Source organism: Amblyomma maculatum, chromosome 1 (genome assembly GCF_055883805.1).
Source record: "Amblyomma maculatum isolate TAMU_Amacu chromosome 1, ASM5588380v1, whole genome shotgun sequence".
Lineage (NCBI taxonomy): Eukaryota > Metazoa > Arthropoda > Arachnida > Ixodida > Ixodidae > Amblyomma > Amblyomma maculatum.
In genome coordinates this window covers 299148409-299169012 of record NC_139344.1, presented here as the reverse complement: position 1 = coordinate 299169012, position 20604 = coordinate 299148409, and the positions used below count along the sequence as shown (strand labels likewise).

General features: G+C 45.1%; 1 protein-coding gene across 1 annotated transcript in view; it reads left to right on the top strand.

Moving 5' to 3' along the window:
* The window catches only part of SMC3 (structural maintenance of chromosomes 3), a 295374-nt gene that overhangs the window by 34738 nt on the left and 240032 nt on the right, over nt 1-20604 (top strand). Inside the window, exons 8-10 of the mRNA XM_084591644.1 lie at nt 7553-7613; nt 7678-7758; nt 18560-18846. Of these exons, the coding sequence (XP_084447770.1) occupies nt 7553-7613; nt 7678-7758; nt 18560-18846 (429 nt within the window). The remainder of the gene's footprint in view (nt 1-7552; nt 7614-7677; nt 7759-18559; nt 18847-20604) is intronic.

The window sequence follows — 20604 nt, the reverse complement described above, 5'->3', positions numbered from 1 at the left end:
GCAGGACCTTGCAACGGCGAGCCCAGCGTACTTCTTCTTTGTCTTCGTCGCACAACGCACAGGTTCATGTCGATGGCTGAAGTGCTGACTATCACAGTACAGAACTTTTATTGAGGCTCGCTGACCCGTACCGAGATGCTGGTAGGATAGCTGCGATACAAGCAAGTTTCTTTACACAGCTGTGTAGCGGCAGTCACCGGCGCTCTTGCGGCTCATTCGGGCTTCTTGTATGTATACGTTAGTTCATCTTAAGGCGGCGCCGTGATATGTTCATTTCGTTGTGAGACTAAGTGGTTTACAGGAGGCAGTTCTACGAGTAGCCCGTTTACTACAGCACTGCCAATTTCCAAGCGTCGTCTGCTGTGGCGCCGATGCAAAACAATATATACTGTATTTACTCTCATAATGCTCGCATTTTTTTTCGTGGAAAATTGATGCTAAGTTAAGGGCGCGATAATTATGCGGGAAAAATTTCGTGCAAATGTTTTGGAGCGCTAAAAGCAAACTTAAATAGGTGCGGATCTGGATTCTTAGGTCAGCTATTGTAAATATAACCATAACATTACTTTCAAGCAGAACTTACCCTTGTATAAAAGTACAGGGTTGCCAAAAGCACAAATTGCTAAAGCACTTTATTTACCGCACGCAGCCTCATCATCACTCCCCGCGTTTCGTGGTATAATGCTCACAGCAGACCATACAGTTCTACTCTCGATCAGATATTTGATCCGAGTCCGTTTCGACACTACAATCGCTGTCTCCAGTAGCGTACTACGCAGAACTCGACGCCGAAGTGCCTGCTAGCAGCGCGGTTTCTATGCTGTAGCTCATGCTCGAAGGCTTTCTGCTTAAAAGCAGCTGTATAACTTGCATACGGCCCCACCGCGATGCGGCCCCAAGAACACGGTAGACGGTGGAACAAAGCAAGTAACACGGACGGAACGAAGGAACAATGACAACGAGACATGGAGACACCTCGCAAAATGGTGACTATGAGCATCATGGAGGTAAAAAGAAGAAAAAAAAAACACGCTAAAGCCGCCTGATAATGCGTGTACACGAGGTCAGCTAGGTTTAAGAATCGAGTAAAACAGCGTTATGGAAAACGAAATATGTGAACGACGGACACATGCGCATGTGTCTGTCGTTCACGTGTTTCGTCTCCCCTAGCGCTGTTTTACTCAATTCTTAAGCATGTACCAACCAGCCCGTATTTGCCCTCTTCAGCTAGGTTCAGTAGCGCTCCAAAGATGGTACATGTTACTACTAGCAGACGACTCTCGCGGTGTTAATATTGGTGGCGCGATGATCATGCGTGGAAAAACAAATTCCGATTTAAATTTCGGATTAAATTTCTTTCCCAGAAAAGACGTCTCTGATCTTTGCTTGCTTGCGGTTTGTAAGCAGCATTTGCCCGGATTTTTCATGCATTCTTCCTTCATGTGTTCTGGCAAACTGTCACAGCAGGTAACGGCAACCATAATTTGTCACGGTGTTGGCAGGTGGTACCGCTGCCGACACCGGGTCGACGGGCTTGCTTTCTACCGCTGACGAAATCTCGTGAATTAAAACAATATGTCTCGTTTCGCACCGCGCAGTTTGGCAAAAGTGGGGCGTAGTTGCTGCACAATGTTACCGTTGGCTCGCAGTCAGTACATTCTTGAGTGTTTTGTGCAAAATTGACCAAAAATAGATATTTTCACCTTCATTCTCAGCAAAAGGTTGGTTAAATTGAAATGGATCGCGAAATTACTTTTCTTATTTCGAGTTACTCAAAGCATTGGACCATATGAGCGTCTGAGGGGGAATCGGGTTCTCTTGGTTAAATCTAGTTTCGACTGCCATGCGCTGTTGATACGTAGTCCCTGATAGATTTCCTTTGCATCATATTCATTCAGGAGATGTAACATCAGTCCGATGTTGCATCTCCTCAGTTTTTTAGCGTCGAAAGTAAAGTTTCTTCTCTGTTTAACGACTCCAAAATTTGAATTCGGGCTCCAAAGTAGAATTTTTTTTTTTTCCTGTGAGCTGCTCCAAAACTATGGTTTTGCTTAACCAAAAATTTCTGCAAATTCTGTTTCAGCTGTTACACCGCTGTCTATTGCATCTTATTCCCGATGTGCCAAGCAACTGAACCTCAAAGTTTCAGCTCTATCGGAGTAGCAGATATTTTTAAAACTAGTATTTTCATTTCCTCGTAAACAACTTGCTGATCTGGCCACCGGTGATGACATAAAACGACATTGCGTCGTCTGCTGAATGTTCTGTGCGCGAGCAGCATCAATCGCTGTTACGCTATTCTAGGCACTAAAGTTGCGCGACGCCTATGTAGCGGACCAAATGGCGGTCATGCTGCCAATTACGGTTACCGCAAGCTGCTTTTTGATCCCTGTTAGCGCTTTTAACGCAGGCAATAGCGACGCCTATAAGCGGGATTCAGGAGCGACGCCCGAGTACGAAAGCTGCATGAGCTGGCTCGTTCGAACAACGTACTCACTGTATACTGAAACGCGTCTCGAAAGCAACACATAAAATGTGCATAGAGTGCCGTCCGATGGTGCCTTTGTACAATCTTTGCGTATCACCCGACAGCGCATCAGCGTGTATAAGGTGCGGCGTGCTACATCGAGGCCCGTACGTCGCATCGTCTATGCTACTCGTTGTCAGGCTAAAGTCTGGCCCCAGCCGCATCATGAAAGTAGACTATAAGCTCGGATACTGCAAGCTTACAGCAATGGTGCTGCCCGTGGGCTCGCCGGACGATGGCTCTCTGGCCGTCTGCGCTAGGCATACAGTGCTTAGCATCAAAGCCAGTGGACGGCACTTTGTAAGTGATCAGCGAGGCATAAGGAAAATAAAACCGCTGCAGGCATAGGACTGAGGGAGGAGACAACATAGGGCGGCACTGGCATCTAAAAAGTTTATTGAAGATACAAGGGCTTTTAAAGATAGATGGCACATGTGACCCTACAATCTGGGAAAGTAGAATGAAAGATGAAAACCAACCAAGACCATCGGTGAAACTTGAAAGACAACAATCAGCACGTGGAAGTTGGTAAAAGGGTGATAGCAAACAGGATCTGTAAGAAGGAAATTATTACAAAGGAATCTGAACAACCGACAACAGCACATGAAGGGAAAGGCTTAAATCCCCGCACGAGGTGAGCATGAAAAGAAACCAAAACAAAAGGTTCCAAAGCTTAAACGACCGACAACCGCTCGAGAAAGTGGATGCACGTAAACCACAGCTGAAGGTGGATATGTGGGCAAGAAATAAATCGCGCGCCACTACAGTCTGTGTTCTTTTTTCAGAAACGTGGAGTACACTCATTCGGAGTCATGCTGGTATTTGAGCAAGCGCGAACACAGTACAGTGTATCCTTTGAGGAGCATAGTCGGCGTATTCATGAACACGACTCAAACTCAAGTGACTCTCGAGGCATGTTTTTAGTTTCAGAAAGCAACCTCCACTCAAATTGCTTCTCCAGAGGCAGAGAAAACTTGAGTTTTCTCGAGAATCTAGAGTCTGCAACGGTGCTGTCTTGGCCGCTCCTCGACCGCCACTCCACTTGTAAACATGGTGGACATCGCATGGTTTGCTCGCTGTGTGGACTTTGTTCTACCAGAATACCAAACTTTTAACGAAAGTGGATACAACACGGATGCACCGAACCTTTTTCGGCTGAGAGAGACAGCGACTTGGGGCTTCTGGCACGTTATTCATTTTACGGGTGCAGCCGTGGCTAGCTTCCTGGCGTTCACGCCGAGCAAGGATAACAGTGATCATCCGCCGACACCGGTGTTGTAGTTGATCATCGCATTCGCGGGCACGTTTCAAGTCCTCACCGGATAAGTGAACTACATTTCGGAGCCTACCGAGTGCACAGTTCAGGCATTTGACAGTTAATGGTGAGTTTGCCTGGACTCTAGTGGCAGCGGTGGCGAATGCCTTTCGTGGCTCGCCCTGTGCGGTGGCTTCTGAAGACTGCGGCTAATCTATGGGGAACAGCGGGTTGCATGCTGTAAGCTGGTTGGTGGGGAGGAGCGGTGAGGCTGTGCGGACATCTGTGCTGCACCCCATGCATCAATGGCTTGCCCATCGCACGAGGGTACGTAGTACGTCTTTGGACGCGCGGCGTTGTCGAAGGAGCGCATTGGTGTGCTCGTCCTACGGAGGGATATTCGCGGTCGGTGAATGGCATGACTTTTCAAGCAGGTTTTCAATTAGGGCTCCTAACTTGTTTTGAAAGCGCAATTGGCATTTGTGTCTGGAGGGTTAAAATCGGTGTGCATGAGCTGCAACGCGCTGCGAAGCAGCACGCATGCTTTCACCAATCGCCCCCGAGCCTTCTGAGTGCCAGAGCCGTGGTTGTAGGAGTTCGCGGCTTTCTTTTTTTTCTGCAATGTATTTTGTTGTCAGTCAGAGCCTGGCAATAATGAAAACAAAAAGCAAAGAGGCAAAGGGCGAGTAGTAAATTGCACACCAAACAAGTAAACTGTAATTTCGCACCATTTCTTGAAGCCTACGCCATGTTGTACGTAAGCTTTATGTTATCAACGGCGACTGTTGCCAGGTGCAAAAGGATTTTTGGCCATTTTTCACAGCCACCTTTGTCATTCAGCCTGCAAAACGAGTAATATACTACGCTGTAAAACGTCGAGGTTGCTAGCAAAAGTTGCTTAACTATGCTGTTAACGTCGAGGTTTTTTGTAAAAGTTGTTTAGAAGACTTGGCATGAAAAACTGAGTGTGTGACACACTTCAGCATGCAGTTTTTGGGACAAAATTTTGACTTAATCTCTTCCCCATACGCATTTATTCTTAAGGAGACCTTGTTGGGAGGAAACACTGAGGGCCGTTCATGATTCCGGTTCGGCCTGGAGTGGAGGAGCGGTTTTTTTTCTCCACGGAGTGGAGGTGGAGCATCGAGGCGTGTTTGTGAATACGGGCGTAGTATTTAAATGTCCACTGAAATGGGTCACCAAGAGCCATAACACTGATAGATATTGAACCACCCATCGTTCTCCCGCAAAAAGTTTCGATCTAGCTTCTGCAACACTAGAGATCATCATCATCATCAGCCTGATTCAAGGTATTCATGATTCGTAAGTTATTGCACTCTGCAAACTCAACTAGTAACTCCCCCCTGCTATTCCTAGAACCAATGCCATAGTCACCTACTGCCTTGTCTCCTGCCTGTTTTTTCCCTACCTTGGCATTGAAGTCGCCCATTAGTACAGTATACTGCATCTTTACTTTTTGCATTGCCGATTCTACATCTTCATAGAAGCTTTCAACTGCCTGGTCATCATAACTACATGTAGGTGCATAGGCCTGTACAACCTTCAGTTTATACCGCTTGTTAAGCCTAATTACAATGCCTGCAACCCTCTCATTAATACTATAGAATTCATCTATATTACCCGCTGTATACTTATTGACAAGGAAACCTACTCCTAGTTGTCGCCTCTCTGGTAAACCTCGATAACACAGTACATGCCCATCCTTCAGTACAGTATCACCGGTTCAGGTTGCACCCCAAACCTGTTTAACACTGGAGATATCGGCGATTAAAAATGACCCTTCCAATTTTCCCTCTCAACTCGTACGCAAAAGGGAGCCATAAAAGAAAAATAAAGAATACAAGCAAGTTCAAAGCTCTGCCCAGAAATACGTCACTTCGACGAACTTCCGGTTGCCGTGCGCTCGCACGCTGGCGTACTCGCGTCAACCCGTCCTCGCTCGCACACGCCTGGGGAGGTCGCCAGTTCGCGCAGCGACGGTTAGTGTAACGTTAGCCCATGTTACACGGCGGACCAAACCATGGTTACACCACTAACCGCGGTTATCGCAAACCAAGCTTGGCGACCTCTGTTCGCATTTTTAACCGAGGTTATGGCGGAGTCTGTTGACGGAGGCTACTCGTCGGCGCCCGAGTGCGGGAAACGTACGAGCGGGTCTGCTTCACAAAGTTATTCATTTGCCCACTGTATCACATTTAAAGATCGATGTATAGAATATGGTGCTGCCCGACGTCTTCGATTATGGCCGACAGCACAGCGACTGCGTACTGAATCCTTGTCTTGCCTGGAGTATCTTTTGAACGGCTTGTTGCTGACGTCAAAAAATGCGCGGCCATAGCTATGAAAGTACACGAGTTTGCAACGCTTGCAGCACGGGATGCCGCAAGCAGGCTAGCAGGCTGAGGTACATTGCACAATTACTGCGGGGGTGGGGCGCGCGAGCGCTGCAAATGGCGGCGCCGTGCTTGACCGTCCCTAGTCATCGCTAGGCCTAAATTGTTTCGCTTCGAAGCCGCGGCGGTCGGCGCTTTGGAACTGATCAACGCTGTCTTAAATCGTCTACTTATGAAACTGCCTTATTGTGAATCCTATCCTGCCATAGTAAAATAATTATAGGATTAACTCTGGCGACCGCAGAGCTAGTACGATCAGATCGGATGAGCCGAAATGCCCTAGCGGCAGCTGGCTTGAGCAGAAACTTGCTTGTATCATGGCTATCGCTCTTACCAGCAATTTGCTGCTGGTCAGCGATCCTCACGAGGGCTTCATACTTGATATTTGGCTCAGTATTCCGGACGCCAACAAATTTTAGCGCGCTTTATTTCGGACATCGGTGCTAACGATCCGCCGTGTCGTTCGCGTACGGTATGCGGGAGGAGGGGCTACAGGTGCAGTGTTTACGGCGGTCGAGGAGGTGCTGCCATCGTGCGGTGCTTGACCATGCTGTTGACGTCTCGTCGGACGACACTGCGGTACTCCTGAAACCACGTTATATAAATAAGATATTTGTAAATGTACCTTCGTTCCGCCGATCATTGCGTCGCTTCGGTTGTTGTACTTGATGGGCAATGGCCGCCTAACCGATAAAGGCGGCGAGCTGTGTAACAACAGCCTGCACATAGTTCGAGCAGCACATAAGCAGACGACTTTTGCAGCTACCGGAAGTGTGTCCGTGACGTCATGGCTGCAGTGGCCGCAGCGAATGGCAGCTTCTAGCAAGCCTTGCCTGTCAACTCACCCGTGACGTCACGGTTTAAGGAAATAGTTCCATGCAACACCGCCAAACGACGACCTCTCTGCCGCGAATTTCAAAAAACGCTGTTTTTAAAAATTAATAATAAATTGCTGGCTTTGTTTCAAGGAGTTATACTTTGGGTTAATGCTCAAAGGGATTTGTTCTACACACTAAACACATTTATCTGTGGCTTCTTGGTGGCCGGTTCAGTGGACCGTTAACTATATATAGGTCAAGTGTCCATAATTTCCAGCAGAAGGACGCTGGAGAAACAAATAAAAAATGAACAAACTGCAAGGAAGATCACTTAGCCTCTTGATCTGCCATCTCGATTGCCATCGCTGGTCTCTGGTGCCCTTCTCTCTCGCGCTGAAGCCTGCAGCTAGTGGTTCTACTGTGCTTCATCTGAAATACTGCCAACGTTAGCGTCACATCAAGTCAATAAACAAAGAAAGTAAAATAAAATGCATATAAGAATTTAAGATTGGTCATACTTCAGTTATATCTGTTGCAGGTCTCTGGAGTACACCATCTATGACCATGAACTGAAGGACACCAAAAAAAAGCTTGAAGAGGTGAGTGTGTAAGTGAAATTAGCATTACACTTGCTTTTGTGCAATGCACCTTTATCTTTTACAGCTGGAAACACGGCGGGAGTCCAGTAGTTCAGTGGCTGAAAAATTGCGTGAAAACCTCCAGAATGCTGCAGAAAAGATAAAGGTATACCTTTTAACAGAGGCTCATTGAAAATGTCTCGCAGTGATTTGTGGTTCCTTTTGTTCGTAATTTGAAAGGAATGACAACAAGTGCTAGATGGCTTTGGATTGCAGATTTCAGAAGAGCCTATGATGCGCTGCTTTGCTCGGAAGTTAGTTCAAGCATGGGTTAATGTGTTTTCACAAGTTAGCCCTTGGTAGTTACTGTTGGATTTAAACTCCAGGAAGCACAGTTTACTGGCTTGTCAGTGGGTACAAGCTTCCTTGCAGCCTGGTGCTTGGATCCTTTATGGTGTCCCAATGCTGTTCTTGTGGATCACCTTGTCTTTTTCTTAAATCATTACCTTTGCCTTTTTGTGTGTGATTGTTGTTGCTTCAGTTTTTGAAGCAATGACTCAGAAGTAATGCTCTAAATAATTCTAGTGACGGGAGATATTTGTTTGAATTATCACATGTACATCGTAATATGATCTAAGATTTGCCTCGTGGATATCTTTGCACCGAGATAGTAGTATTTTAGAACGGACCTGCTGTAGTGGCACGGTGGTTAGCACGCTTGACTGCTGTACCAAAGGGATTGATTGTGGCAGCCGCTTTTTGATGGAGGTGCCCATGTGTTGTGCGATGTCGCTTTGGGATCTTAAGGCCCACCAAACCAACCAAGTATTTTGAACTCCAATATGAAGAAAATTGCAAGTTGAAATATTTCAGAGGCCCTGGGCAACATTAATTCGGGCTGTCTGTTTTTCAACAAAAACTGCTCTGCATTGATGATTGTTTGCAAGTCCGTCTTGCCATTCCGCAATCCGTCTAGCAGTGGTCTGTGCTGTGTAAAATTGAGGAACGAAGTAATGAGCAAATGCTCTAATAATACGGGCACAAAAACACCGACGTGCTAGCCAGCTCGGCTGGGCTTGGATTGCTGATGTGTGGCTGATAGCCGCTATTGCCTTGGTCTGGTAGTGAAGTTCAGAAAAGGAACTATGCGATGACGGGCACATCTGATAGCTCGATGCAGCCCTACTTCATAACCGGCTTCAGCGGCTGAATTTTCAGCTCTTACGGCACCACAAACCTACACTGTTAAGAAAAAAAAGGACTAATAGGGTATGAAAGTTAGTTCTTTTGGAGACCAACTGATTTGCCACAACCGTTAACCCTTTGTTGCATGATAAAAGGTTACGTGGGGAGAGTGCAATTTTTTGGTGTTTTTTTCTTTGCACGTCCAGAAAACAGCAAGAAAATGTTTTTTTTATTTCTCCCATTAATTCTTGGTATTTGCTTTTTGAAGGGATCATACTGTTATATGCATGTTTTGTTTTGGAGGATGCTTGGTATACTGTTTTTTGCAATAATGGAGATGCAGCTAAACCTGCATGAATTGATATCACAAAGTTTCTCATTATTACAAAGCTACTCATTGAAGCGTGTGTATTTGAGAACATTATTATGAAGAGGTTGAGGTGGTTGACCTTGATATAAAAAACTTGCAATGCTTGAAGGGGCTTGTGAAGTATTTAGGCCCACAGCGCCGTTAGGCATTACAGTAGGGGGGGATATATCCAAGCAAAATAAAATCGTACAGTGAAACCTCGTTATAACGAACAGTTAAAAAATCTGAAAATAGTTCGCTCTATCCATAATTCATAATATAAAATTTTGTAGAAAATACATGCAAGAGAAGAAATTCAATCAGAGAAGGCACAGCAACTCGGAGGGTGCCTACTTGGGTCACGTCCATTTATTTACGTGCAAAGAACTCCGTTATCGCGGCCTGCTTTTTTGTGTTGATCGCATTCCGTATCACGCTCTGTTCCACAGTTTGCAAACACTAAACAAGGGCAAACCCACTGCTCTCAATAGCACTGCAGTGGTGGCGCAGTAAATCCAATGCAGCAAGCGCGGCTTGTGAAGTCTGAATGTTCTCATAGTCTCCAGGGTCAGCGTGAGCTTCGTCTGTGGGATGTTCAGAAACTTCCACAGCAATTTCGGCGTCTGTCAGTACAGCCGTGGTCGCCGCGATATCGTCGTCGCCTACAAAGTCCTCTACAGTCATTGTTGTGGGCATGTCACCAACAAAACGCGAAAAATCGTTCCAGGCCTCATCGAGCTCGTGGAGCTCTGCTTCGTCGGAATCGTCCCCATCGTCACTTGATGCACGGGCCTCTGCTGAAACAAAACCTGCGTGCCGAAAGCAGTTGGCAATCGTTTCGCCTTTCACGCTGTCCCATGCCGCTTTAATGCTCCCAGCAAGTCGATCTTCAAGTCCTGCTTCATAAGAAGCTTCACGAGAAGAGCGTCAATCAGTCTCCTCTTGTAAACTGCCTTGAAGGCCCTGACTTTATCTTGAGCTTGTTCTTTAACGTCAGTACTGCTCTTTTTTTCACGTTCACCGCCATCACAGCACTACGCACACCCGCGCACCACACTCGACACGATGACCGATGGCAGCCTCCGCCGAACGCTACAATGGCCACGCCACGACGCCGCTGCTAAAACTAAAACGAAAAAATGCGAGACGCAAAAACCAAAAAGGCAAAAGCAACATTCTATCACGCCACTGCTGAAGCGGTGCTGTCAGCGATTGTTAGATGCGAACGATTTCTCATGGCCTCTGAGATTACCTCCGCGCGTACAAACAGGCGCGCAGGGGTGATCTCGGAGGCCATGGATTTCTTTGGCTTCTCAATACCGTCGTGGCATCTGTGGCATTGTCAGCGCCTGCGAAGTAGTCCTGAACGTTTGCTGCGCAGCACAACACACGTGTAGTGCAACGAAGCCTACCTCTTGCTATTAAAGTGAGGTAGCGCTTGCGTCGCGAAGTTCGTAATATCCGTTTTATGCAGAACCGCGTTCGCTATAGGAAGTTAAAAATACATTTGTTTGACAAAAAATATTTCGGAAGAGTTCGATATATTCAATAATTTGTTATATCGAGGTTTGACTGTACATGCAGCACAGTTCCTCTTGACAACACATGACAACAGTGCACACCTTTCTCCTCAATATCTCGGCACACAGGACAGCTAAGCTTTAAGACATTTCTTTAAAATAAATAGAGGACTACAAAGCAAATAAAACCTTAAGCATTCAGCGCTGAAAAGAAATCGTCATTACATAAAACAGAAGCCACAGAAATTGGCAATTATTCCACTCTTCCACCGTTCTGGGAAAGAATGGTTAAAATAATTAGATTTGCATTGAAATGACCGGATCTTTTTCGGGTGGTCTCTTCTTTGCGATACATAGCTTGGGGGCTGAAGGTAATTTAATTTTCTGATACCAGTGCAATCGTGAAATATATTATATAATAACTTAAGGTGGAGGCATTTTCTTCTATGACTCAACTCTTTTCATCCCAAGCTTTGTTTAGCACTTGTAATGTTAAGATTCCTACTATAATTATCTAAAACAAAACGGGCAGCTCGGTTCTGGACAAGTTCAAATTTCGTTCTTAATGTTGCGGTGTCAGGATCCCACACAGTGCACGCATACTCTAAAATGGAGCGAACATTCAAGAAATAAAGTCTTTCAGAGAACGGGGAATGGTTTTGAAGTTGCGATGCAGAAACCTAAGCATTTTTGCACTGTTCGATACTGTGTAGTCAACGTGTTTGTTCCAAGATAAATCTGATGTAAGGATTACATCCAGGTATTTTAATTCATACACTGTTTTCTATAACACACCGTCAATGGAGTAAGAAAAGTCAGGCATTTGAACACTTCTTGAAAAAAGCATGTGTACGGTTTTCTTCAAGGTTATGTTCATTTTCCACATCCGGCACCAATCGACAATTGAATCAACATCTTTTTGTAGAATCCTGGAATCATCACTATTTCACACTGTTCTATACAATTGTCTGCAAAAAACGCAAGGTGCAGACCACTCTGTCAATAATATCATTCACGTAAAGTAAAAACAACAGTGTACCAAGCACGGAGCCCTGAGAGACTCCGGATGTGACATCAGCATATGCGAATTGGTAGCCGTTGAGGACATCTTATTGTTTTCGAAAGGACAGGTATTCCCGTATCCAGCATATAACCTTGTTATCCAGTTTGTAGGTATTCAGTTTTTCTATTAACAAATCGTGCGAGACAACATCAAACACATTACTAAGATCAAGAAAAACACAATGCTGTTTCGGTCATCAAGAGCTGCCGCTATCTCATGAACAATCTCAGTTAATTGAGTGACGCATGAAAAACCATGACAGAACCCATGTTGGGAGTTATCCAAAAAGTTGCATCTGTTTACATGAGCTATGATGTTCAAGTGTTTTACATGCAACACTTGTCAATGAGATCGGCCTGTAATTAGAAATAACATTCCTGGGACCGCTTTTATGTATTGGAACGACCCGGGCAGTTTTCCAGTCCACAGGTAAAGAAGAGGTACTCAATGATTTTTCAAAGAGTACATGAAAGTGTAGGAAAATTACACTGGCACATGACTTCAGTATAAAGGCAGGGATATCATTGGGACCGCCTGACTTATTAACATTAAGTTCACATAATAATTTTAAGATACTTTGAACTTCAAAACTTATGGGGGGCATTACTTCGTTAACAGATGGTCTGTGGGAAGAAATATGACATTGGGATAGTGGATGGAAAACAGAGAAAAAGAAAAGAGTTCAGTGATTCGGCAAGAAACAATTCTTGTTTCTTGCTGTTTAATTTTAGCTTTGACACAAGCTGCTAAGTCACAAAGTTCGGCCTTATGTGCTGGCAATCTCGTAGTGCGATATTTTTGGTAAGCTTGTCGCTTCTTTTGGGCAAGAGCGCGCAACATGCGATTCATTCATGGCTTATCACTAGCACGCTTAAGGGAAAGAACACACGAGGGAACAAATCTATTGAACAATTCGGCGATTTTCTGCTTGAAAATGCACCAAAGGTCTTTAACGCTTGAATCTTCTGCTACGGTTTAAAAGTTGGAAAATATAAATCAAGGCGGTGTTCATACTGCAGTAATCTGCTTTGCTGTAGAAGAAAACCTCCCATGGTTTATGACGATTGAAATTTTTAGTTGCTAAGTTAACATTGGCAACGACTACGTCATTATCGCTGATCCCGGGGATGACATGCATATCCGAAATCATATTGGGCGAATTGGACAGAAGTAAATTTAGTGTGTGTTTACCATGTGTAGCATTTAATACATGCTGGTCAAATGGGTACAAGTCGGTAAGGTTGAAAAATTCTGTATAATTGACCACCCATTCCTGATTGAAATTCTTGCTGCTCCAACGGATTTCTGGCAGGCTAAAATCACCAGCTGTAATTAATTTGCCACACCTAATAGTAGAAACAATTTCCCTCAATGATATGAGCACATCTGCATGTGTATCTGGGGGTCTGTAAAAAGCTCCGATTGCGATTCGTTCACCCTTTGTGGCGCAAATTTCATGCCAGACGTTTTCAACACTGCGAGTTTCAATTTGAATGTTTGAAGAACTTATGCGGGAATGAACAAAGATAAAAACGCCGCCCCCATGGGAGTTTCTATCTTTCCTGTAGCAGGAATGTCACCGCAAAGCCACGATTCTGTTCCAACTACGATATGTGGTCTAATCATGCTTATCATTAGGTGAAAATCATCAACCGTGATTTTTATATTCCTGCAGTTTATAACCATTAATGTTAATGAACACTGCTTAGGAGTATTAGGTAGTCATTGCTTAACCACTTGCATTTTACCTTCATCCCAGGTGAACTTTACTTCATCTATGTATAAGGAATCATATTTCAAGTGTACCTTGCTCTCTGAATGACTGTTTGCTTTTGCGTACTCCCACAAACATTTTCTCTTATCGTGAACCGATACGGAATTTGTGCCTTTAAGTTTTCTAGCATTACTGGCCTATTACTATTGCGATTACTGGCCTATTACGATTAGTGGAAGGTTTACCCAGCCTATGTGCCTTCACTGCATTAATGTTTTCAATTCCAAGTTGACTACGGCACAGGTTGACGACCAGTTTTTCGCAGTCAGCAGCACTTTCCTGTCCCTCCGATTCACTGAATGCAAAAAAAAAGTAATTATTGCGGTGATCACGGTTATTAAGCATTTTTAAGCAGGAAGACTGATTCTATCTGGGATTGTTAATGATTGCATTTTTCTTTGTACTCCTTCAGCATTAGATGCAGGTTATCAAACTGCTCAAACTTGTCTTTTATGGCCCGTGCTTGGTTGAACAAGTCTCCAAGTTGTGTTTCCACAAAAGCTTGTTTGGTTTCAATTTTTTGGTTTCGCCAATATGCTTTCCTGACCGGTAACCAGTTTCTCTTATGTATCTGCATTCCTTGGGCCGGGATTTACCGCAGAACAGCAGAAGTAAGAAAAAAAAAATGAAGTATTACCAAACAGTTTGAAACATCGTTTGACAGGATGTCTAATCACGCGAAAGTCACGCATGCACTGAAATAGCATGTGGGGTGGAACTGGCAGAGTTACAAACTAAATTGTACAGAAGGAAAATCTACCTGCGTCAACAGAAGAAGTTGCGTAAATCGTAGCACCGACATTTCGCTGGTTCCACGCCTTGTTGTTGCTGTGACGCTAGCTGGCCTTTGTAGCCGGTTGTCAACCACACCCACAGTCAAGGTAGTCCAGTGTTTGTGGCAAGCAGAGCAAAATCAGTGTCCAGGCAGACTTTGTCAATCAGATAGCCTGCGTCAACAGAAGTTGCATAAATCGCAGCACCGACATTTCGTCTTTGAAGTACTTTGATATGTTGGTAATTCGGTATATAAAACATGGCTACTAACCTAGAAGTAAACGTCTGGTGCATCAATGATAAGGAGGCACATTCTGCCGGTGTCGTATTTGCCATGCCTGTAAGTGCTGCAATCTTTCATAAGATGCAGCTGGGTTTTCGGCAGTGGGGCGGCCTAAGTAAGTCTGCCAAGCCGCCTTCGGTGAGCTAGGTTAGCCTCCCTGCATGGCAGCAGCGGGGTGCTACTACCAGTCATATGCAACATTTTTTCCATGTTACTAGCACAGGCAGTATGTGCCCAAGGGCACGCAAAAGGGAATTGTGCAAGTTCTATTCGGCGAAGTACCATTTCAGGGGTGCAACAGTAGCGATATACTTTTGGATGGGACGTCGTTCAGTCTTTGGCTGGCCGATGTAAGCAATAACTATAGGGGTGGGACAGCCATGTACACCTGTCAACTCTTCTGAATTTTCCGTAAAATGTACGGATTTCGACCAGTCTTACGATTTTACGAATCTTGCTTGAAATTTTACGAAAATATTGTATTTGCAGAAAAAAAAGCGTGAAAATCGATTTAAACTACATCCTGGTATCTTGCGCTGCCACGAGAGGACATCATGTATTCATATATCGTCATCAACAGTGGCAAGGTTGTAGTGACTTTTTCGTCTACTAGGGGCCACGGATCCATATAAGAAGCTCGATAGCACCTCCGCAAACCTGTTGCCATGCCTGTTGCCACTGTTGCCCTTGTGCGTGCCAGTAGTGGTCTTTAGTCACTTCAGTGTTGGCCTTGTCCTTTGTGCGACTAGCTGCTTCATCTGGCAGAGTGCGACTTGGTGTTTTAGCTTTAGTGGCTTCGCAGTGCAATGGCGGGCTCGAAGCCCCGGTATTTCCAAGTATTCTTGAAATCGTATATGGCACAGTTTCCATGCTTCGTGCCGTCGAAGAAGGGGAGAAGTTTGGATTTTGCACCACGTGCGCCTGTGACGTGAATATTTCGCATGGTGGCAAGTCTGATATCAAGGTCCACATCGCTTCTAAAAAGCATCAGTGGTACGTGCGAGCTGCGGACAGCCAGTCAAGCCTAGAAAGTTTTGTATGCAGCTACAACGACCTCGGTGTGATTCGTGCAGAATGCCTCTTCACGGCGTTTTTAGTTGAGCACAACATTCCGCTGAGTGTCAGCGATCATGCCGGACCGTTTTTCCGGTAGATGTTCCCCAAGTGCGAAGAAGCGAAACGCTACGCCTGTGGACGAACAAAGACATCAATTGTTTGGGAAATGTCCGCCGACGCGGAGTTGCCTTTGCTGGATGCCCTGAAATGGCAAGTACTTTTGATCGCTGTGGATGGCAGTAATAATAGAGATACACAGCTCTACCCTATTGTTGCGACATATTTCGTTAAAGAGACAAATAGAGTCGGAAGCTGCCATCTTTGCCTCTGAACAATCCAAGGGGAAGTGACAGGTCACAAGATTGGAAGCCTGGTTTTGGACGAGATGAATTCCTGGAATTCGTCTGTTGGAAACCTGCTGGCTATGTGTTCGGACAATGCTAATGTCATGATCAGCAAGAAAAACAGTTTCTACTTGAGAGAGGCTCCACCAGGTTTGATAGGGGTTGGTTGCCTGTGCCATCTGATCAACTTGGCTGCCCAAAAAGGAGCCTTATGTTTTCTGTGAAGGTTGATGAGGCATTGATTGACATCTTTTTCTTCCTAGAAAAAAAGCTCGAAACGAAAAGATCGGCTTAAAGAGTTTCAAAAGATGCATGACGTCGAGGTCAGAAAGATGCTGAAACATTCGCCGACACGTTGGCTGTCGTTGGAGAACTGTTTGAAGAGGCTGCTAGACCAGTGGAAACCGCTACTTAGCTTTTTTTTTATCAGAAACAAAGCAGTCCAACAAGCAGAGCTTGTTTTTGGAGTCGTACGAGGTTCCAAAGACCTCCTTACAAACCCCCAAGAACCCTGCGCCAACCCTCAAGTCTGCTACTCACCTCAAGACTGCTGCAGGCCTCTGGAAGAAAGGCACTGATGGTGATGAACACTCGCTAAAGAGAAAAGGAGCTCATTCTGGACCTGAAGCGAAAAAACAAACTTTACCCCGAAGAATCCAGAGAAGCCAGCCACGTGACTCGTGAAGAGCGCCGGTTTTATTTTTTGTCATTGGAGCTAAGCAGGGCATGATGCCTTTTTCTCCAGAATGCTGTACTAATTTTTGAGAAGACAAGCTCCCTTCTTCAGGCGCAGGCTCCTCAAATTCATGTGCTGAGGGGCCTCTTAAACCACATTTTTTAGAATCTGACTAAATTTGTGCGCCCAGGTGTTATCAAGGGATGTCATTCATTGCTGGAAGTGTGCTATGGAGCTGCATAGAACCAAAAAAAAAGATGAAGACATACTCATTGGCAGCATAACCTGCTCTGTAGTTACGATGCTGAGCATTAATGAGAGTAATGCTTCTTTGCTGTGCAGCTGCTCTTCAGAGCAGCGTGCGATTACATTCGCCACAAATTCCCGCTAGAGTACGTCAACTTCAAGATGGCTGAAGTTGCAAGGTCTTGAGACTTCTTCATTCAGCTGTGCACATAATTTTTTTATGGCATTCCCTGCTGTTCTACCCCAGCAGAGCGGGGAATCAAGAGAAGATGCAATCGACGCACTTTGCCAACTTGCAAGTGTACCAAATCCCAGCAGATGAATGAGTCAAGGTGCGATGTGCAGTGGCCACAATTACGAAATGTCAACGGATCGCTCTGGCCATCCTCTCTATTCCCCACAGCAATGCTGAATGCGAGAGAATATTCAGTACTGTGAACAAAACCTGTGTGTGAGAAAACGAAAGTCTGCTGTTGGTGAAAGGGCGCCAGAGTGGAACTTATTTTGAGCAAACTTACACAGCCAAGTTTCTCAAGCAGGCAAAGTCGGCCAAAATGATTAAAAAATCATTGAAAAAATAAATTGTTCCCCATTAGAGTGTGTTCCCCCCATTGGAGTGTTTGCACATTACTCTCCACGACACGGATTTCACTTATGGTTTTGAAAACGTGAGTAAGTTTGCTGCAAAAGGTATATCCTTTGAAAATTAAAAACAAAATCTCCGCTCCTCCGTGGAGGATTTTACTAATTTTCAAATTTTCAGGTTGGCAGGTACGGCTATAAGAATTGTACTGTTTTATACAAACGAGGTTTGCTGTGCCATGCTGCACCAAAAGCATTAAATTGGGGCTTTTATGAAAGCTCATCTTTTTATTTATGTAGCGGAAAATTTAGACCTCTCATGTAGAATTATGACAAACAATGATGTAGCGTTCATTGCATCACACTTTTTAAGCATTGTTTGCCAACTTAAGAGATTAGGAAACTAAAAGCTTCATGTTTCAGAGGGCTTGTAAATCAATGTTTTATTGCTTAAAATTGCTCCATATTGGAAATTAAGTGCTCCGGACTGCTTTCAAAACTGCATTTTCGAAAGTGCTATGAATCTGAAATTTTAGTGCTCCAAAAACATCACTGATTTTTTTTTTTTTCTGCATTGCCTTTTTTAGTACTGATGGGGAAACCTCATTGTAACAAAACACTTTTTTTCAGTAAAGGCCGTATGAACTTTTCAAGTTTTCTGCGACTCCGTAGATCTCAAATAACCTTCATATGTCAACATGGGCACATTTGCTTGGCTGGCAGAAAATTGATGTGGTTCACTATAACCATCTTGCTAACTGCTGTAACTACAGCCACAGTCTAGGGCCAGCAGGATCAAGCCATTTGCAGAGGCTTCCTTTCATGTTGTCCTTGAGTGCAAATATCCTTTCAATCCAGATGAATTTCTAGAGTGAGTACATCCTTGCATGGCAGTGTTTTACCCATTCAGGAAATTTGTATTTGGCCAATAGGATGGCAGTTTTTACGTGAGTGTATTTTTGTTCTGTTTGACGTTTTTTTATAGTAGCTAATGGCAGCTCCTTCAGGGCATAGTAGCAGCTGGTGAAATTTCAAGGAACTGGCTCGGCCTCTTCGTTAGTGCATGCCTGTCTTTCAAGTAATAGCTATATAAGTCTTCGTTGTGGGGTGTGCAGAAGCTGAGCAAGGAGCTGCGGGAGGTCAAGGGGCGGGCACAGGCACAACGAGAAGAGCGGGAGGCCCTGTCACAGGAGCAGGCATCAGCGCTCAAGGAGAAGACACGACTTGAGCTCACCATCAAGGACCTGCGTGATGAGGTTGAGGGAGACGATTCCTCACGCAAACGAGCTGAACGGGAACTGGCCCGCCTACAAGAAACAGTGGCACAGAAAATGGCACTGCTTGATGGCATCCGGCCACAGTACGAGGCACAGAAGAAGCGTGAGGAGGAGTGCACCCGGGAGTGAGTGTTGTTAATGGTATTCCTCTCAAAGAATCTGATGCCATGGTATGGTACTAAATCCGATAAGCCACACTAGCAGACCTTATATACAGTGGGCTTAGCAGTGTTGGCAACCTGGCTCAGCATTTGTGCTTGCATTGTGTTTCCAGGCATCCCAGTTTCCTGTCTCATGTGAAGACATGTAATGGCTTATTAGGTGAGATGAATAGCATAAGGCTAATAGAATGGCTCTCTCTATGGCATACACCGATTGACTCAACTAGTGAAAGCCCTTGTAGCACTTGGTTTTAATGAGAAAATCCTTTCACATAGTCTGTGCTCATTTCTTTTTGATCAAATACGTCTTGGCTTGACAAAAGACAATGTATTCATATTATTACAAGTTCATCTTACTGAAGCAAGTGAGAAAAATAACGCAAGTATGCTAGGTGTGTTGAAATATAGTATGTTACGTATAATCAGTGGGCACAATGTTCTTTCAGTGAGAGGATACAGCAATACATACCTGAGTGGTTAAAACGTAGTTGCAAGAATTCTCCTGCTTAGCCACCATTGGAACCCATGTATTGGCTTACCACTTCTCATGAAGTGCCTAATGCGTGCATACCTGCCACTGCAGTTTTGCTGGCTGTGCTGCGACGTGAAAAGTTTTCCGCCTTTCCCGAAAGCATTATCATGTACGGATTGCCGGCGATACGACATTGCAGCCATTTTGACCATATCCCGACAAATGCGGCGATGACCATGTCAATAAGGAGCCCAGGAAGCGCCGGCTACAATGGTGTGAACGCATCGCAGAGTAGCATTGTCGCCAGCCCTATCGCGGTAACCATCACCATCATACTGCTCTCCTGCTCGCTGCTTGCTCGTGCCAACCTCTCACTGCGGGTGCTGTTGCCTTGTTTGGAGCTGGTGCTGTGCTAAGGACAAAGCAGTTGTTGTGTTTGTGCATGTGCGAACGGTCGGCACTATGCCGAAGCCTACTCGACCGAGGTATCGTGTACTGACTGTCAAGGAGAAGTCGATCATTACTCGTTCTACTGAAAATAGAACTACGAAGAATGCACTAGTGCGTGCATGAAACTTGCTTACCCCCAGTTTTTGAGACTGCTGTTTTTTCTTTCCCTCCAGCTTCAACAACATCGAAGGTGCCCACTTAGGTACAGTCAAACCCGGTTATAACGAACTGCGTAATTCAACGCAATTTGTTCGCTATATAAAGTATTTCGCTATAACCAAACCCGTTTATAACGAACTTCAGTACCAAATTCGTTATACACGATGTCCAGACAGCGCAGCGAAAACGCACTAACTAAAGAAAAACCGTGCCGCTCACCATGAATCTACAAAATAAATTTATTGCAGATAAATGCTCACTTATTTGCAGTAGGCAGTGATCTTCGCCTGAACACTGCATTTAACTCCATCAGCGAGAATCGCACTTTCCACACGCGACATCATTTCCACAAACTCCAGTCCGCTTCCCTGTATTCCGGAGCAGTATCGGCGCAGCAGATCGGTAGCAGCGAGGGCTTCGTGCAACGTCGGTCGAGGGCGATTGTCCTCCGGCGGCGGCTCCTCGGTCTCCCCGTTCGCACCAGATGCCAGCATGTCGGCAACAATTTCCGAGTCCAACGGGCTTGCTGTCACGGCTACGTTGTCGTCAACAGTGAGAAAATCCTCCAGGGCAACTTCTTCGGGCACAGCGTCCGGAACATCAGCGAGTTCTTCCCACAGCGTGGCAACATCGCTGTCATC